Source organism: Triticum dicoccoides, chromosome 6A (genome assembly GCF_002162155.2).
Source record: "Triticum dicoccoides isolate Atlit2015 ecotype Zavitan chromosome 6A, WEW_v2.0, whole genome shotgun sequence".
Taxonomy (NCBI): domain Eukaryota; kingdom Viridiplantae; phylum Streptophyta; class Magnoliopsida; order Poales; family Poaceae; genus Triticum; species Triticum dicoccoides.
Window position 1 is genome coordinate 599,437,174 of NC_041390.1, and position 19,200 is coordinate 599,456,373.

Consider the following 19,200-nt stretch of genomic DNA (forward strand, 5'->3'; position numbering starts at 1 on the left):
AAACCGATGGCCATATGGTGGACGATGATGCACCCCCCACATGGTTCCATCAAGATGAAGATGACCACGACTTGGTCTTCGACACCTCACCTGCAACACATGAGAGATGCTCTAAAGGTAACATAGGTCATGGTACTTCACTTGTCCCACTAGTGGACTATCTTGCAAAGGGTTGCTTACATGATGATGATCACCTTATGGATTCATCGCATACTGTGTCATGTTTCGATATGCCATCCATTTATGATGAATATGATGATGAGCATGTTGAATATGGGTGGGTAGGGTTTTGGGTGTGGCAGAGAGAGGTGTGTGGGGGGGTGGATTTGTAAAATATCACCAATGCCACTTTATTTTATGAGAACACTGCATGTATTATTGACATGATTAATATTGAACTATTAGAATTTTTGTGACTCTGTTGCAATGCACGAACAATTAGCTAGTTAGCACTAAAGTGACAATTCTCGCCAAGTCTAAGAAAAATGATTGAGATTAATCCCGGGATGGAGTGGTAAATTCACATTCAACCAGAATGAATGATCATAATGAAAAAAACAATGAAAATGTCCTACTTGTTATTTAAACAACTGGGTCCGGTGGAAAAAAAACCACGCCCTCCACTTGTCATTTAACAAATCCATGGGGGCTATCAGCCTAATAGTGGTGGATCTCATGTCAAACACGTCATTTGTATCTGGAAAATACATGACATCCTCTTCCACTTCTCCGCGAGCAGAGAAGGTACTGCTAAAGCGATTGCTGATGAAGATCGCCTGGCCACCACCTAGCCCACGATGCATTTAAGTTTGAATTCTCCAAGGTCTTTTAAATAAATTCCTAACGTTTATTTTTACTACTGAAATATAATGCAAAAGGAATTATTCAACTTAAGTCTTTAGTTTTAATTTAAAGTTATAACCACTTTAAGTTTGAATTTATTTGGATGCATGCCTATGGTAACTTTATATGAATTCTGGATTTAATTTGTGTAAACTTGAATTTCATCATGTTCATTTGAAAGTACAATTTTTTTAGATCAGTCTGCAAAAAGAATTAATTACAATGGAGTTATAATTTGCAATTTAGACTCTAATTATGTTTGAAATGATTCTATTTGGAATTCAAACTTAAACTCTACAAAAGTTAATTTAGTCTATTCAGATTGAAAGCTGTTTTTCGGCGTTCAATATGCAAAAAGTTTCACTCCATTTAGACTCCTAACTGGTTGATACCGTTTTGAATTGAAACAGAACTCAACCGCTCGATTTAAAGGGCGATGGACGTCCAAGATGCGCCTGTATCACTTCACGTCATAATTGACGTGGCCACAGCCACCTGAGCCACCCGGTAGTTTTAGCTTCTTGAGCAGCTTATGTCAGTCACCTCTTTTCAGATTGGGCTTGTACATAATCTACTTCTTTGAACTTAATCATCAAGATGGTGTAGGTGTATAGGAAGTCATGATAAACTTGTCTCGTGCTCTTTTCCGCTTTTGGAATTTGGGCGTTCTGCGTGGCTTGGGTAAAATTTACCTCAAAAATACAAAATTTTGTAAGAAAAAAATGATTAAAATTAATCCACCGACGGAGTGGGAAATTCACACTCAACCAGAATGAGCGGTCCTAATTAAAAAAATACAATGAAAATTTTCTACTAGTTATTTAAACAACTAGGTCCGGTGGAAAAACCCACGCCCTCCACCTGTCATCTAACAAATCCATGGAGGCTATCGGCCTAATAGTGGCGGATCTCATGTCAAACACGTCATTTGTATCAAGAAAATACATGATATCCTCTTCCGCTTCTCCACGGGTAGAAAAGGTACCGCCTGGCCGCCGCCTAGCCCACCGTTGAGTGGTACCCATGTCCCTGTGACCATATCCGCCTCAAACACCTCGATCTTGCGAGTGTGGTCGGTTGGAGTGGATGCTGCAATCAGCCGCTCTCGTTTAACCATGAGCAGTTTACCTTGTGACTTGATAAGGTGCCTGCTGGTGTGGACGGCGTCGTACCCTTCTTTCACCCCCTCTTCACATTCAGAAAATGTATCCTCTTCACTGAAAGCCAAGTGTTCGTTGTCACTATCTTCACCGGCGGATTCGTAATGAGCGTCTTCTTGAATCAACGTGTCATGGTTGTCATGTTCACATGATGCCTCGTAGTCTCTCTCAGTGTGTTCGTCGTCGCTCGATGAACCGATGTCATTAGTCAACCTCTTCCACATGTCGGCTTCGTAGTACATATCGTCCTGAAGTGTCCGCACAGGCGGTCTGCCCTGAAGTGTCCGCACAGGCGGTCTGCCCTGAAGCTTCTGCTCAGGTGATCTGCCCTGAAGACCCTGCACAAGTGTTGGACAAGGATCCATGCCATGGTAATTTACATACAATGAAGGATTTGAAGTCCAAGAAGCATAAGGATTATTCAACTGTGCACTTGCTTTTTGTGTCCAAGCAACCTTTACTTGCTGCACTAAAACTGCACAAGAAAAGGAAACACAAAAGAGCTAAAAGGCAGTCCATTGACAATGGAATCATCGCCGATGATCAGCAGACATCAACATCAGAAACTGTTTTTACCAAGGACATGTCATGTAAATCCCATAGAAGACGCAAACGCTCCCGCGCCGCTGCAAGTTTAGATAATGGTGTTGAGATATCCACGAAGAAACCACATCTCGCTGAACGCCCCAGCAGTGCTGCTGACCTTCCCGTGGACAAGAAAGACGACAAGGATGCAACACTTGCTAGTGCCGAGCTACCAGGTGCATGCGTAAGCTCTGTTGCGGACCAGATTGATTCAAGAAACAGTGCACATGCAAACGAGGGAGTCCCCCGGCATTTCGATCTCCTCACAAGGGGTTTGAGAGAAATCCCTGGTAAGCACATATAACTCTCCTCTGTTGCCAGCATATGCGCAACCTTGCAGAAATGCGTTTCTCATTTTTGTTCGCTGCCATCAGCATTAAATATTTACAGTCATTGATTTTGTTTCGCAGTTCCACTGTGGGATGACATTGACATGTCAGATAGGAAGGCAACAGAGTTTCAATATCCGAGAAGGACCGACAGTATTGGTTATGTGCTAGATGAATGGTAAGTTTGCAAACAACGGTTAATTTCTTTGTGATGGCAGGTTATTTACTTTATGGGGTCACTCATCTCCATGTTTGTTCCAGGGACGAGGGGTATGACCGTGGGAAAAGGAAGAAGGTGAGGAAGCCACGTGAGGAGCCGTACGGACCGAACCCGTTCCAAGAGGCGGCCGATGTCAGAGCACGGCCGAGGAAGAGACCGAGATCCGACCAGGCCAGATGGGGAAACCAGCCTCGCAGGATATGACAAATCGGAGCAGCAGACGATGTTGTTGTATCTATCACCCAGTTTTGCAGTGATTGTTTTTCATTTATTCTTGTTTTGCTTCCCTCGGTGTACGTTACACTAGTTGTTTTTCCTCCAGTGTTTTCCCCTATCCTTCGTGTGTTATGTAAGAGCCCTGACAGATATTCGAAGCATGTTGTTCGTTTTCTGAGTGATCAGTGATCAGATCGAGCAACAAATCCAACATTTTCTAAGTTGCTCCTGGCCTTTGTCCAGCCCTGGGACGGAGGGAGCGTCGCTCCTTGCTCGATCTGCTTGTGGTGGAGATCGCGTCACCTGATATCGGCTTGGACATGAATCAGTTGCCGAGTTGGTTTTGCACTGGCTGCTGTTGCTCTATATATGGACTTCCCACGGGAGGACGGGCTACGTATGTGTGCCTTATGACCGGAACGAATTGATCAGGAGCTAGCATTGTCCATCACGTGTATGTATACATGCGTTTTGGTCGGATGGAATCTATCCGGAGCTAGATAGGGCGTGTTTGGTTGCCCCCGTCGAGCTCAACCAGGCCGGACGGGAAGGAAGATGCCTGCTTGGTTGCGTGGTTTCACTGTTGGACCTGCATCGCACGCTTCTCAAAGCAGCCTAGAGCCTGCCTCGCTGGAAACGCTTGGATCGTCAGTTTCTCACGAGGCAGGTTGAGTGCGGTGCGAGGGCGAGGGGGGATGGCGGGAGATGGAAATCTGGCGCGCCGTCCCGGCGCCAAATCTAGCATCACCCCCCTTTCACTCGCTCACCCATAGCCACTACTCCATTTCTTCCCTATTGCCTCACCACCGGCGGCGGCTGCGATTTCAGATATACGCTAGAGGCGGCGGCGTTTGCGGCGGATCTGGTGCTCCACTTGTTGTTGGCCACTGTCTGGTCGACCTTGTCTGTGCCATGCCTCCCCCTACGCCGTCCTCATCTCTGATGTCGGTAAGCAGCACCCCCTCCCCCCTTTGTTAGGTCGGTGGTTAGGCCGTTAGACAAGGTGTAAGATCGATTTTCCACTGAACGAACCGTCGATGTCAACTAGGTTATGGACGCACGGATGAGGCTCATAATTCAGGCAGCAGCACTGATTAGTGTGATTCAGGCATGTGTCATGTTCATGCACCAAAGAGCTGTTCCTTGTGCTGGGAGACCTTTGATCCGCTATGGTCCATTGTTTATCCGGGAACAGGAGAAGATCCAAAATCTGAACTACACCTACAACTGCAATTACGTCGAGGCTTTGTGGATGCTTCGAATGAAAAGAGCACCATTTGCCAGGCTTGTCGAGACCTTCAGGAACAGGGGACTGCTACAAGATAACATCAACACCAGTGTGGAAGAGCAAGTGGCCATGTTTCTCCATGTTGTTGGCCATAACCAGAGGTTCAGGGTCATTCACAACACATTCAGGAGATCAATGGAGACCATCTCTAGGTACTTCAAGCAGGTGCTTTTTGCTGTTGGGGAGCTTAGAGGAGAGATGATCAGGAGACCATCTGGCCAGACTCCACCCAAGATTCGCGGAAGCCCAAGATGGTACCCATACTTCAAGGTGAGCATTGACAATATTCACTTTTCATGGCTTGATATGCTTGTATCATTCAAGTTTAGCACTAACACAGGCTTGTGATGCCATTTTCAGGATTGCATTCAGGCAATAGGTGGTACTCATGTCACCGCCAGAGTTCCTAAGTCACACTCTGTAGCATACAGGGGAGGAAGCACTACACAAGTCAAAATGTGCTTGCTGCTGTTGACTTTGATCTGAAGTTCATATATATGCTAGCTGGCTGGAAGGGGTCAACGCATGATGCTAACATTCTCAGTGACAGCATGAGTCGACCTGATGGGATCAACATCCCCGACACAAGTTCTACCTTGGAGATGCTGGCTATGCATGTCGGCCGGGTATTCTTCCACCCTTCAGGAAAACCAGGTACCATCTCAACGAGTTCTCTGGTAGGAACTATCCTAGGACTGCACATGAGCTGTTTAATCTCAGACACTCCATCCTTAGAGTAACTGTTGAGAGGGTATTTTGGAGCTCTAAAATAGGTTTAAGATCGTGGATCAGAAGCCATTCCACCCATACTCCACTCAGGTTAAGCTTGTTCTTACTTGTTGCATTCTGCATAATTGGATCCTCCAGTGGGGCTTTGATGAACACGTGCCTGAGGAGCAAGAGGTCGAGCCTGAGGATGTTGTTAGCTCCGGCCATGGTGTGGAGGCATTTGACAATGACGATTGGAAGAACAAAATGTTGGAGTGGGCAGAGGCAATGTGGCTTAATAGAGGTCAGTGCAGGATTTGAAGAAGAAGAAGAAGAAGAAGAAGAAGAAGAAGAAGAAGAAGAAGAAGAAGAAGAAGAAGAAGAAGATGCCGCAGCAGTAGAAGCAGAAGTAGAAGAAGAGGAAGAGGAAGAGAAAGATCTGGTAGCAGCAACACCGATGAGCTATCCCCTATTTAGCCAATGGCTATTAATAATCTGAACTGTCATTTGATAGTAGTTAGGATGAATTGTCATTTGTTTAACTAGCTGGCACTATATATTCAGATTGTGTGTGGTAAGCTCACCACTAGTTAGAAGTGGTGACAACACCTTATGCAGGTTGCAACCAAACACCATGTCATATGTGCGCCTAATGCAATGCGGACAACCTTGGTCTATCTATCCGTGTATGTGTTTCCGAGTGCCATATTGCTATTGGTCTACTTGTTTCATTTGCGAATGTGTGAAGCTCTTTCAACATTATTGACTCTTGCTAACATTTTGCATCAAATTTTTGTGCCACTATCCTCACCAAGCTCCACCGTAAGCTTTATTTGTGTTGGTGTGAGAAATCGACGAGACCGGTACCAGTTGTGCTATTTCCTTGTTACATCATTGATTGATCATTGATCCATTCTCAACATCGATTAAGGTACATTTGGTATAGTTGTCTCCTTTCTTCCACTCATATTTGCTTGAGTCTTGTGATGGATAGGAAAGGCATTTCATCTCCGGTCTTCAACGACAATGACGGCGTGAACAACTACATCATTAAAACGTCCATCGTCGGTCTACAACAACAAAGAAAGGGACATTCTACCTTGCGAGAGCGCATCGAGAACCTCTCCATCGACATTCGTCACTCTGAAGCAAGGAAAATAGGCTACATCGACAACAAGCTTTCTGCACAAAAGGAGGAGCAAGATGCAAGGATGGAGGAGATTCGGGCCTTGCTGGACAACCATTCTTCCTCTTCGTCATCTTCAAGCCCTTCGTCATGTTCAAGGCGGCGGCGACCAAATTGATCATCTTCGGAGCGAACAAGCGATGGAAGCGCAATTTGTCCACGTCCACATCTACATGGCGACCATCATCACATTTGTGATCCAAATTGTCATGAAGGGCAAGTCACCTCCAAGCATCATGTGCACGACGATGATGAACGACATCTACTACGAGTTCAAGCACGACAACAAGACCATCAACATGAAGATGCTCAACACGCGCAAACCTACAAGTCCCAACAAACTCTACATCAAGCTACAGCCAAACTTCATGAGCTCAAGAGAAGACTGCGAGACGACCACAACCAAGACGACACTACAGCTACAACAACCACTTCGCCATCTTCGCCAAGTGCTATCAAGGCATATTCGCCTTTGGACATACGGCATCTTCACCCAGTTCCCGTGATTTCGCCTACATCAACATCTTCAACAACGAGGCGACCACCTACAAGCGAGGGAGACACTTCCATCTTCGAAAGCCCCTCGACCGAGCATGGGAAATTCCTTTCAGTCATGAAGACGAGATACGAGGTGCCACATCATATGGGCCTCATACAAGACAACGACAAGTCGGTCGAGCAAGGGCCATCCCCTTCGACCACGCCGTTGAGTACGAACCTCTTCACCAACATGAAGACGGCGCCCCAACGGGACTCATATTCCGAGTCAAGCTACGAGACCGCACATGAGACTTTATCTTTGGTCTCGGAGGAGAGCAATGATTTTCCACATCCTACGGCATTCATCTTTGCATGCGTTAGGGATGAGGAGGTTAAGCATGGGACTATCCCTTCAACTAAGGCGACGATAGGAGTTGACCATGGAGACATTTGCACCTACATCTCTCCGACACCCACATATGACGAGATGCCCCAATTGCCATGTGAGGAGAGCCACCATCACATGAGTGACTCCACCATACGTGACATTAAGAGCATTTCCTATGAGAGGATGAGTGTGGCCACCACTAGCCCCACACATGAGAGCATGTCACACATCCTATGTGAGGTTGAGAGCCATTTGAGTGACTCCACCAACATACGAGTGAGAGCATCCAAGAGGGAGTGAGTGAGTCACAACACTTAGTGAGTGAGGTAATTGACACGACATGTGAGGCCAATATAATTTCTAACGATTTACCCTCTACTCCAAGTGTGTTTTCCTTTTTGGTGCTAGATCTCCAACAAGACGAAGCGTCAATCCTCGACGAGTCCATACCTCCTATGGGCAAACCGATGGCCATATGGTGGACGATGATGCACCCCCACATGGTTCCATCAAGATGAAGATGACCACGACTTGGTCTTTGACACCTCACCTACAACACATGAGCGATGCTCTACAGGTAACATAGGTTATGGTACTTCACTTATCCCACTAGTGGACTATCTTGCAAAGGGTTGCTTACATGATGATGATCACCTTATGGATTCATCGCATACTATGTCATGTTTCGATATGCCATCCATTTATGATGAATATGATGATGAGCATGTTGAATATGGGTGGGTAGGGTTTTGGGTGTGGCAGAGAGAGGTGTGGGGGAGGATGGATTTGTAAAATATCACCAATGCCACTTTATTTTATGAGAACACTGCATGTATTATTGACACGATTAATATTGAACTATTAGAATTTTTGTGACTCTGTTGCAATGCACGAACAATTAGCTAGTTTGCACTAAAGTGACAATTCTTGCCAAGTCTATGAAAAATGATTGAGATTAATCCCGGGATGGAGTGGTAAATTCACATTCAACCAGAATGAATGATCATAATGAAAAAAACAATGAAAATGTCCTACTTGTTATTTAAACAACTGGGTCCGGTGGAAAAAAACCACGCCCTCCACTTGTCATCTAACAAATCCATGGGGGCTATCAGCCTAATAGTGGTGGATCTCATGTCAAACACGTCATTTGTATCTGGAAAATACATGACATCCTCTTCCACTTCTCCGCGAGCAGAGAAGGTACTGCTAAAGCGATTGCTGATGAAGATCGCCTGGCCACCGCCTAGCCCACGATGCATTTAAGTTTGAATTCTCCAAGGTCTTTTAAATAAATTCCTAACGTTTATTTTTACTACTGAAATATAATGCAAAAGGAATTATTCAACTTAAGTCTTTAGTTTTAATTTAAAGTTATAACCACTTTAAGTTTGAATTTATTTGGATGCATGCCTATGGTAACTTTATATGAATTCTGGATTTAATTTGTGTAAACTTGAATTTCATCATGTTCATTTGAAAGTACAATTTTTTTAGATCAGTCTGCAAAAAGAATTAATTACAATGGAGTTATAATTTGAAATTTAGACTCTAATTATGTTTGAAATGATTCTATTTAGAATTCAAACTTAAACTCTACAAAAGTTAATTTAGTCTATTCAGATTGAAAGCTGTTTTTCGGCGTTCAATATGCAAAAAGTTTCACTCCATTTAGACTCCTAACTGGTTGATACCGTTTTGAATTGAAACAGAACTCAACCGCTCGATTTAAAGGGCGATGGACGTCCAAGATGCGCCTGTATCACTTCACGTCATAATTGACGTGGCCACAGCCACCTGAGCCACCCGGTAGTTTTAGCTTCTTGAGCAGCTTATGTCAGTCCCCTCTTTTCAGATTGGGCTTGTACATAATCTACTTCTTTGAACTTAATCGTCAAGATGGTGTAGGTGTATAGGAAGTCATGATAAACTTGTCTCGTGCTCTTTTCCGCTTTTGGAATTTGGGCGTTCCGCGTGGCTTGGGTAAAATTTACCTCAAAAATACAAAATTTTGTAAGAAAAAAATGATTAAAATTAATCCACCGACGGAGTGGGAAATTCACACTCAACCAGAATGAGCGGTCCTAATTAAAAAAAATACAATGAAAATTTTCTACTAGTTATTTAAACAACTAGGTCCGGTGGAAAAACCCACGCCCTCCACCTGTCATCTAACAAATCCATGGGGGCTATCGGCCTAATAGTGGCGGATCTCATGTCAAACACGTCATTTGTATCAAGAAAATACATGACATCCTCTTCCACTTCTCCACGGGCAGAAAAGGTACCGCCTGGCCGCCGCCTAGCCCACCGTTGAGTGGTACCCATGTCCCTGTGACCATATCCGCCTCAAACACCTCGATCTTGCGAGTGTGGTCGGTTGGAGTGGATGCTGCAATCAGCCGCTCTCGTTTAACCATGAGCAGTTTACCTTGTGACTTGATAAGGTGCCTGCTGGTGTGGACGGCGTCGTACCCTTCTTTCACCCCCTCTTCACATTCAGAAAATGTATCCTCTTCACTGAAAGCCAAGCGTTCGTTGTCACTATCTTCACCGGCGGATTCGTAATGAGCGTCTTCTTGAATCAACGTGTCATGGTTGTCATGTTCACATGATGCCTCGTAGTCTCTCTCAGTGTGTTCGTCGTCGCTCGATGAACCGATGTCATTAGTCAACCTCTTCCACATATCGGCTTCGTAGTACATATCGTCCTCATGGCCGGGGGCATGGTTGATGATTCGTTTGACACCAGTGATCATGGGCTTGCCATCCTTGTCCTCAGCAAGATGGAGGGCAAAGAGATCGTCGGCCTTGGTGACCACGTAGAGCTCGTCTTGGAAGAATGCAATGTCGCTGATACGAAGGTACATCATGGCCAATAGCCTTGGCACCCACACTCCCTTCCCCGGTCGGCACAGGATCAGAGGGTACTTCCATATGTTACCGGTGACCGCAACGAGGTCGTCGGGGGTCGAGCGCATGAGCACCTTGCGGGTCTCGAACTCGTCCGGAACCTCGCCGATGACGGAGTCCAGCTCCGGCAGCGGCACGGTGGCGCCGGAGAAGTGGTTGTGCAGCGCGTACCTGTGCGCCCGCGTGACGTTGTCCGTGGAGTCGAGGGCGATCCACTCGTTGGTGGATCCTACGCACCTGGTGTTCTTGGGCAAGGGGAGGCGGTGGACGGCACCATCGCAGGGCGTCAGGTAGTGGCCTTCCTCGAGGACGATCCACGGAAGCCGCCGCCGAGGGGAGACGTGCTGGCGCACGGCCGAGCGCCACGAGCGGCACACGGCGCGCAGACGGGCGCGGTCGGCGATGTGCGGGAGGCGGGCGATCACCTGGCCCAGGAGATCCGGCAGGAGGGTGGTCCAGTTCGGAGCGGACGCCGCCATGGACGGGGATCAGATCGCAAGCGTGCGAACTGCAAGGGAGGAAATTGCGTCTGTGCTGGGCGAGGGGGCGACAAATATGTAGTGTCAGCTGCCAAGATTGCCCGGTTGTGATCCGAGTCTGATCGGGGTCGGACTCCGACCGTGTCCTGGCTTACCGTGCCTGCCATATTTCTCTGCCCTCTGCCTGCACCAGGGTGGTCGGGCATCGGCTGGGTTCCAAGCTTCCAGAGCAAATTTCTCTGGTGGACTACCGAGCTAGCGTACATTTTTAGTTTTTCAGTCCATTGGGTATGGAACAGACGCCATGGCGGAGCTCCTAGCTAGGTCGATGGCGGGGCTGTAACTTCCGATGTAGCGGCTCTGTCGCGTTCCTTGGCACGAGCACAGTAGAAAAAAGAAATTGAACCATGAGCACGAGCGCAACCTCCACCACGGAGACGCCACGATGCAGTGCGGTCGCAGAGCCGCAAGCCCTAGACTTGTTGCGCACAACCATTTCATGTAGCCGCATGGCATTTTTTCCGCGAGTACATAAGGCCGCCCTTTTTGGTTCCAAATAAGTCACCAACTTATAAGTCGAAAAGTGCAAAAAGTAACTTATTTTGACAAACGGACTTAACTTATAAGTCACCCCAACTTATAAGTCATAAATTGCTCCACCTCAACTTAAAACTTATAAGTCACCCTCTTTTACATGGGTCTCATCACCTTTACATAAAAAACAAGGTGGAAAGGTGTGCTTAAGTGACTTATAAGTCAGGTGACAACCAAATAGGCATGACTTATAAGTCACTGATTTTAAGTCACCTGACTTATAAGTAAACAAATTGGTGACTTATTGGAACCAAATAACCCCTAAATATTGGATATCATTACATTGATAGGTAAACAAATGTACAACAGTAATATAGAGAAGACATTTCGCAAAAAAAGAGAGAGTAAAATAGAGAAGAGGAGAGAGAAGAGGAGAAAGAAGAGAGGAGTGGGCATTGTTGGAAATATGAGCAAATTACTACGAGATTTAATCCAAATAAACAGAAGATAAATCATGACCACAACAGTAGAGATTAAACTAATCATGCGAACTAGCATAGCAGATGAACATATCACATCTAGGGCACATACTAGAAGCATGAATTCTACCACGATCTCGAACAGGAAGGATAGAATCACATACGGTGCAGCGGGTGCAGCACCGCCGGCGTTGACGTTGTCGCCCATGTCGTCGAGGACGAGGTTTCCGAGGTCGGGGAAGAAGTCGTCGTTCGCGAAGTCGTCGCTGCCAGCAGTCGCGCGAGTGCGCTCCCCAAAAACCTGATCGCCCCTCTCCCGTACAGGATCACGAGAGGCGGGGTTCCGGAGGCCTGCTGTCCCTTCTCGCGGTGCACGCCGGAAGGAGGGATGGAGAAGACTTGCTTGGCGGTGCAATGATCTGGAACGGTGGTGAGAAACCATACGAGGCGGCGGCGGCTAGGGTAGACGTCTGCCTGACTATATAGTGCGGGCCGTGTATGTCGTCGGAGTAAACCCCACGTCCGAGTCGTCACGATCCAAAAGAATCGGAAACGGTTCAGTAATTAACGCGTCCGTTAATTATTAATGAATGACTCATTAATTTTCCCATGCAGCAAAAATATAGACAACGTGCATAGCTCTGTCCTCGGCTCGGCTCAATCCCGCAACCCGCGGCGCGACGCGGCGCGGCGCGGCGCGGCGCGTCGTGGCGAGGCGAGCGAGGAGGAGGAGCGCGTGTGTAGGTCTCCTCTTCTCATGCTCATACAAGTGGTAGAAGAGCTCACCTTATAAAGAGGTGCAACTCTCTCTCAACTTCCGGGGTGGGACTAAACTTTAGCCTCACTCACTCCACTCACATGTGTGCATGAATGGGCCAAGAGAATTTCAGAATTTTAGTTGGGCTTTGGGCCAAAGGCCTACTAGCAAAATTCCAACAATCCCCCACAAAGGCTCATTGGCACATCTTATCATTTAGTTTCAAAACATTGTTTTATATATCGGTGCTTAGTGGAGACTGTGAAGTTGAACTTCCACTTTGAAATTTATGCTACACTAGATCACAACTTGAATAGTGGACTATGCCTTGAACTACAAGTTTTCTGTGAAACTAGTTTCACACAAATTCTTGACTGATACTGGGCTGCCGCAAGGCTTCCCCGCGGGTGGAGCGTATACGTCATACTCCAGGGCCTTTCATGAATTTATTAGAGAACACCCAATTCTCACAGACTGCAACGTTAACAGTCAAATTCATATAGGTGTGTTCCTCGGAAGATGTTCTGCAAGACAACATCTCTGCTTACCCGAATAAGCCACTTGGAACACATTAAGATAAGTATCAACCTGCCATGCAGATCAGGAGAGTATTGCATCTTCATGGAGTGGGTAATTAATATAGGGATACTCTCCTCCCAGCCGACCAACAGCTTGTCTCCCACTTCTACTTCACGGGATCTCCGATCACATAGAGTGGTTTACCACTATGGACAACTCATGCGGTGGGTCTCAAACCCATCTCCATCGATGCATTATCTATCATATTACGTGATAGACCCTTTGTGAAGGGATCTGCCAAGTTTTTCGACGTTTGGATATAATCCAACGTAATAACTCCGGAGTTCCTCAATTTTCTGACAGATTTTAGTCTCCTCTTCACATGCCTTGATGACTTCATATTGTCCTTAGAACTGTTTATCTTGACGATCACAGTTTGATTATCACAGTTCATCAGGATAGGGGGTATTGGTTTTTCAACCATAGATAAGTCCATCAAGAGTTCACGAAGCTACTTTGCTTCAACAGTGGCAGTGTCTAATGCTGTGAGTTCTGCTTCCATAGTTGACCTCGTTAAGATGGTCTGCTTGCAAGACTTCCAGGAAACAGCGCCACCACCAAGTGTAAAAACATAACCACTTGTGGCCTTAATCTCATCAGCATTAGACATCCAGTTTGAGTCACTATAACCCTCCAGTACTCTTGGATACCCGGTGTAGTGAATCCCATAGCTTGCGGTGCCTTTCAAATAGCGCATAACTCTCTCAAGCGCATGCCAATGATCATCTCCCGGTTTTGACACAAACCGACTCAGCTTGCTCACAGCAAAAGAGATGTCAGGCCTCGTGGCACTCGCCAAATACATAAGCGAGCCAATAATCTGAGAATACCAGTTGATCTCTAGCAATCCGTTGATTCTTTCGAAGCAACACACTAGCATCATATGGAGTTGGAGAAGGCGTGCAGTCGCTATACCCAAAACGACTCAAGACTTTTTCCACATAATGAGACTGAAGCAGTGTGATCCCACCATTCTCATCTCTCAACAGTTTGATGTTTAAGTTAACATCAGCTACTCCTAGATCCTTCATCTCAAAACAGCGAGATAAGAAATCCTTAACCTCCTTGATTAAATCAAGTTTGGTTCCAAAGATCAATATGTCGTCGACATACAGACAAAGAATAACTCCTTCGCCCCCACCATAGCGATAGTACATGCACTTGTCACCATCGTTTACTACAAAGCCGGCAGCAGTTAATGTTCTTTCGAACTTCTCATGCCACTCCTTAGGAGCTTGTTTAAGGCCATATAAAGACTTTAATAACTTGCACACCTTTCCTTCTTGACCAGGCACTACAAAACCATCTGGTTGATCCATGTAAATTTCCTCCTTCAACTCTCCATTGAGGAAAGCCGTCTTAACGTCCATTTGATGAACAAGAAGACCATGTGAGGCAGCCAGTGATAGTAGCACCCGAATTGTGGTCAGTCTAGCCACGGGTGAGTAAGTATCAAAGAAGTCTTCACCTTCTTTCTGGGTATAACCCTTGGCCACAAGCCGTGCCTTGTACTTTTCAATCGTACCATTAGGTCTAAGCTTCTTCTTGAACACCCACTTACATCCTACAGGTTTGCACCCATAAGGACGGTCAGTGATCTCCCAGGTACCGTTAGCTAAGATGGAATCCATCTCGCTACGTACAACTTCCTTCCAGTAGTCAGCATCAGGAGATGCATAGGCTTCTGAAATAGTCCTGGGTGTGTCATCCACGAGGTACACAATGAAATCATCACCAAAAGACTTTGCAGTCCTCTGTCTCTTACTCCTCATAGGAGTTCCATTGTTACCCTCAACAGGATTCTCAACGTGTTCCATCGCAATGGTGGGTTCAGGAATTACAGTGAATTCCTCACTAGATGGAGTAGGTATCTCCTGATTTGATGAACTCGACATATCCTTCATAGGAAATATGTCCTCAAAGAAAGTTGCATCATTTGATTCCATAATCGTACCAACATGCATGTCGGATACCTCAGATTTTATTATCAAAAATCTATAGCCGATGCTATGAAAAGCATAGCCCAGAAGAACACAATCCATGGTTTTTGGTCCAAGCTTGCGCTTCTTGGAAATTGGTATATTGACTTTTGCCAAACAACCCCAAGTACGTAGGTAAGAGAGTTTCAACCTTTTCCTTTCCCATTCCTCAAATGGAGTCATGGTCTTATACTTTGTGGGAACTCGGTGTAGGACATGACACGCAGTCATTAGCGCCTCCCCCACCATTCCTTGGATAGACCCGAAGTGTCTAACATGGTGTTAACCATATCAGTTAGAGTTCGGTTCTTTCTTTCGGCTACCCCATTTGACTGGGGTGAGTAGGGAGGCGTCCTCTCATGGATTATACCATGTTCCGCACAAAACAAATCAAATTCATTGAAAAAATACTCTCCACCACGATCGGACCTAAGCCGTTTAATTTTTCGATCAAGTTGGTTCTCTGCCTCAACTTTATAGTTTTTAAAGAAAGTCAAAGCCTCATCTTTTGATTTCAGAAGATACACATAACAATACCTAGTGGAGTCATCAATCAACGTCATGAAGTATCTCTTTCCACCTTTTGTCAACACGCCATTCATCTCAGAAAGATCAGAATGTATAAGCTCTAGTGGCGCCAAGTCTCTTGACTCTGCAGTCTTATGGGACTTGCGAGGTTGCTTAGCTTGCACACATACTTGGCACTTGGAGCCTTTGACAGTAGAGATTTTTGGAATTAAATTCATATTGGCTCACCGCGTCATGCAACCAAAGTTAATATGACAGAGTCATGAATGCCAAATATCAGACTCATTATTGTGACAAACATTATTAATAACTTTAGTGCAAATATCTGACAAAGATAGGCGGAACAAGCCTCCGCACTCATAGCCTTTTCCAACAAATTGTCCACACTTAGAAATTACAACTTTATTGGATTCGAAAACTAACTTAAAACCATCTCGACATAAACGGGAACCGCTAACGAGATTTTTATTGATGGACGGCACATGATGAACGTTCTTCAGACGCACAGTCTTCCCCGAAGTAAACTTCAGATCGACCGTACCAACACCTCGAACGATGGCATGTGACCCGTTCCCCATCAGCACGGGTGAAGTCCCTGTTGCCTGGTAAGAAGAAAATATGGAGGCATCAGCACAAACATGTACATTGGCACCGGTGTCAATTAACCAATCAGGGGATTAAAATACTGAAAGGATGGTAGGAAAAATACCGTACCCTGATTCCATCATATCAGTATCACCGATGACAACATTAGCGGACTTGCCGCTCTTCTCATGTTCGCGCTCCTCAAAGCGGTTAGGACACTTCGGAGCCCAGTGATTAGGATCACCGCAGACATGGCAAAGTCCCTTCCCCTTCTTATGAGAATTCTTCTTGAAGTTGGTAGAATGTGATGGCTTGTTCTTTGTATCAAACTTGCCTTTGCCCTGAGTTTTGTTCTTATTGTTTTTGAACTTGTTGGGCTGGGAGTTCTTCTTCTGTACCATGTGGGCACTAGAACCTCCCTCAGCAACTCGAGCAAGTGTGTCCTTTGCTCTCGCCTTCTCTTCAACATCAAGAGTACCAATGAGATCCGCAACGGAAAACTCCTATCTCTTGTGTTTCAGGGAAGTAGTAAAATTATTCCACGAAGGTGGAAGCTTGGCAATGATGCCCCCGGCAACAAATTTGTCCGGCAACACACACTTGAAGTACTCAAGTTCTTTTGCGAGCGATTGTATCTCATGAGCCTGCTATACAACAGGGCGCTCATCAGTCATCTTGTAGTCATAGAATTGCTCCATGACGTACAACTCGCTGCTGGCGTCCGAGGCACCAAACTTGGCCTCGAGCGCGGCTCACGTGTCCTTGCCGTTGTCAAACGACATATACGAATCCACAATGGAGTCATCAAAAACACTCAGAAGAGCGCCTTTAAAGAGGGTATCGATCTTCTCAAAAGCTTCCAGCTGTGCTGGATTAAGATCACCCTCAGGCTTGCCCTTGGTGGCATCATAGCAGCCCATGGTCTGAAACCAGTAGACTGCTCTCGTGCGCCACCTCTTATATTGCGCCCCCTTAAAGGCAGGCAGCTTCAGATGCGCAGCAAAACCACTCAGAGTAAATTGCCTATAATCAGGTTTTTGAATTGTTGGAAATATGAGCAAATTACTACGAGATTTAATCCGAATAAACAGAAGATAAATCATGACCACAACAGCAGAGATTAAACTAATCATGCGAACTAGCATAGCAGATGAACATATCACATCTAGGGCACATACTAGAAGCATGAATTCTACCACGATCTCGAACAGGAAGGATAGAATCACATACGGTGCAGCACCGCCGGCGTTGACGTTGTCGCCCATGTCGTCGAGGACGAGGTTGCCGAGGTCGGGGAAGAAGTCGTCGTTCGCGAAGTCGTCGCTGCCAGCAGTCGCGCGAGTGCGCTCCCCAAAAACCTGATCGCCCCTCTCCCGTACAGGATCACGAGAGGCGGGGTTCCAGAGGCCTGCTGTCCCTTCTCGCGGTGCACGCCGGAAGGAGGGGTGGAGAAGACTTGCTTGGCGGCGCAATGATCTGGAACGGTGGTGAGAAACCATACGAGGCGGCGGCGGCTAGGGTAGACTCAATCCTCGGCTATGTGCATAGCTCTGTCCTCGGCTCGGCTCAATCCCGCAACCCGCGGCGCGGCGCGGCGCGTCGTGGCGAGCGAGGAGGAGGAGCGCGCGTGTAGGTCTCCTCTTCTCATGCTCATACAAATGGTAGAAGAGCTCACCTTATAAAGAGGTGCAACTCTCTCTCAACTTTCGGGGTGGGACTAAACTTTAGCCTCACTCACTCCACTCACATATGTGCATGAATGGGCCAAGAGAATTTCAGAATTTTAGTTGGGCTTTAGGCCAAAGACCTACTAGCAAAATTCCAACATGCACCACAATATTCGTGTGCATGAGCACAAGAAGAGATGCTCAACCTTCGAGGAACCAGCTAGTTAAACTCGCCTTGCCCATTCTCAGGCCACAAATAGCGTAGAAACAGTATAGAGAGCACGCATGTAGCGTCACAACCAAAACCAAACACCTCGGAAGCATGTCCATAACATCGAGTCGTACTAGGTCAGAGGCAGCGCACATTCCATTCAAAGTGTCTAGAGACGACAAGTGAACAACAGAAACCAGCCGGATCCGGGGAAGATATCTTCTAAGAGGTGTAAGAACAAACAAGACATCGAAGATATCAAGATGCAATGCCTATGCCAACACCAGCGGAGCAGCCTATGCGAATAAAGAGTGCTGCAAGTTGATATACCACTACTTCTCGGTTTACACATGTGTAGGTATGGACGAGTTAGTCTCTGAGTACAACCCAAAGAAGAGTCAGAGTCGTTTCAAAAACATGGACTTGAACCGCCAAAGAATCACACACATAGAAGATTTGTCAAGAGTATTTTCTATTTTGTTGTGGAGATACCCCTACAACATTCCTTTTTGCGGGGAATATGCTTACAACATTATTCGAGTAGTTCTAGTGGCTAATGATTTTATGGGTTCTACTAATCAAATAACATACACATAGCAAATATTACAATTCCCAAATTGTGAAGCTAACATTCAATGAACAAATGAAACGAAATGAAAAATACCTGTCAAAATAGGTTGGGGACACATACTGCGTGCGTGTGCGTAACTATTTTGTGGTTTGTGGTTGTGTGTATGTGTTTTCGTTTTGATGGTAGAAATATCATGTGTTCTTGCGGTAGCTTGGTGAACACGGAAAAATGGCAGCTAAACTATAAATTATTTGTTCCTTTGGCTCAGGCTTACTATTGATCAAAATTTGGGACTTCTGACCTAATTCGGGCTTGAAAGTTCAAGGTTGAGCTTTTTAAACCTGGCCGGCCTAAGTAATGCTTAAGTTTACCCCCAATGCACAACATCACCGAGAAGAGGGTCCATGATGTCGTCTGTTGTCGTAAATGATTTATGAATTTGGCATGCTTTTTTTTTTGCAATGTCGGGTTCTCACAATGACATCAATGTGCTTCAACGATCTCCCGTGTTCCGG

General features: G+C 46.0%; 1 protein-coding gene across 1 annotated transcript; it reads left to right on the top strand.

Annotated features, from left to right (window-relative positions):
• The first annotated feature begins 2,256 nt into the window (after positions 1-2,256).
• LOC119314452 (ubiquitin carboxyl-terminal hydrolase 23-like) lies at positions 2,257-3,492 on the top strand. Its single transcript, XM_037589176.1, has 3 exons — positions 2,257-2,878; positions 2,999-3,095; positions 3,179-3,492. Exons 1-3 carry the CDS (start codon positions 2,389-2,391, stop codon positions 3,339-3,341), a joined length of 750 nt encoding a protein of 249 aa, XP_037445073.1. The 5' UTR covers positions 2,257-2,388; the 3' UTR covers positions 3,342-3,492.
• Positions 3,493-19,200: the final 15,708 nt, after the last annotated feature.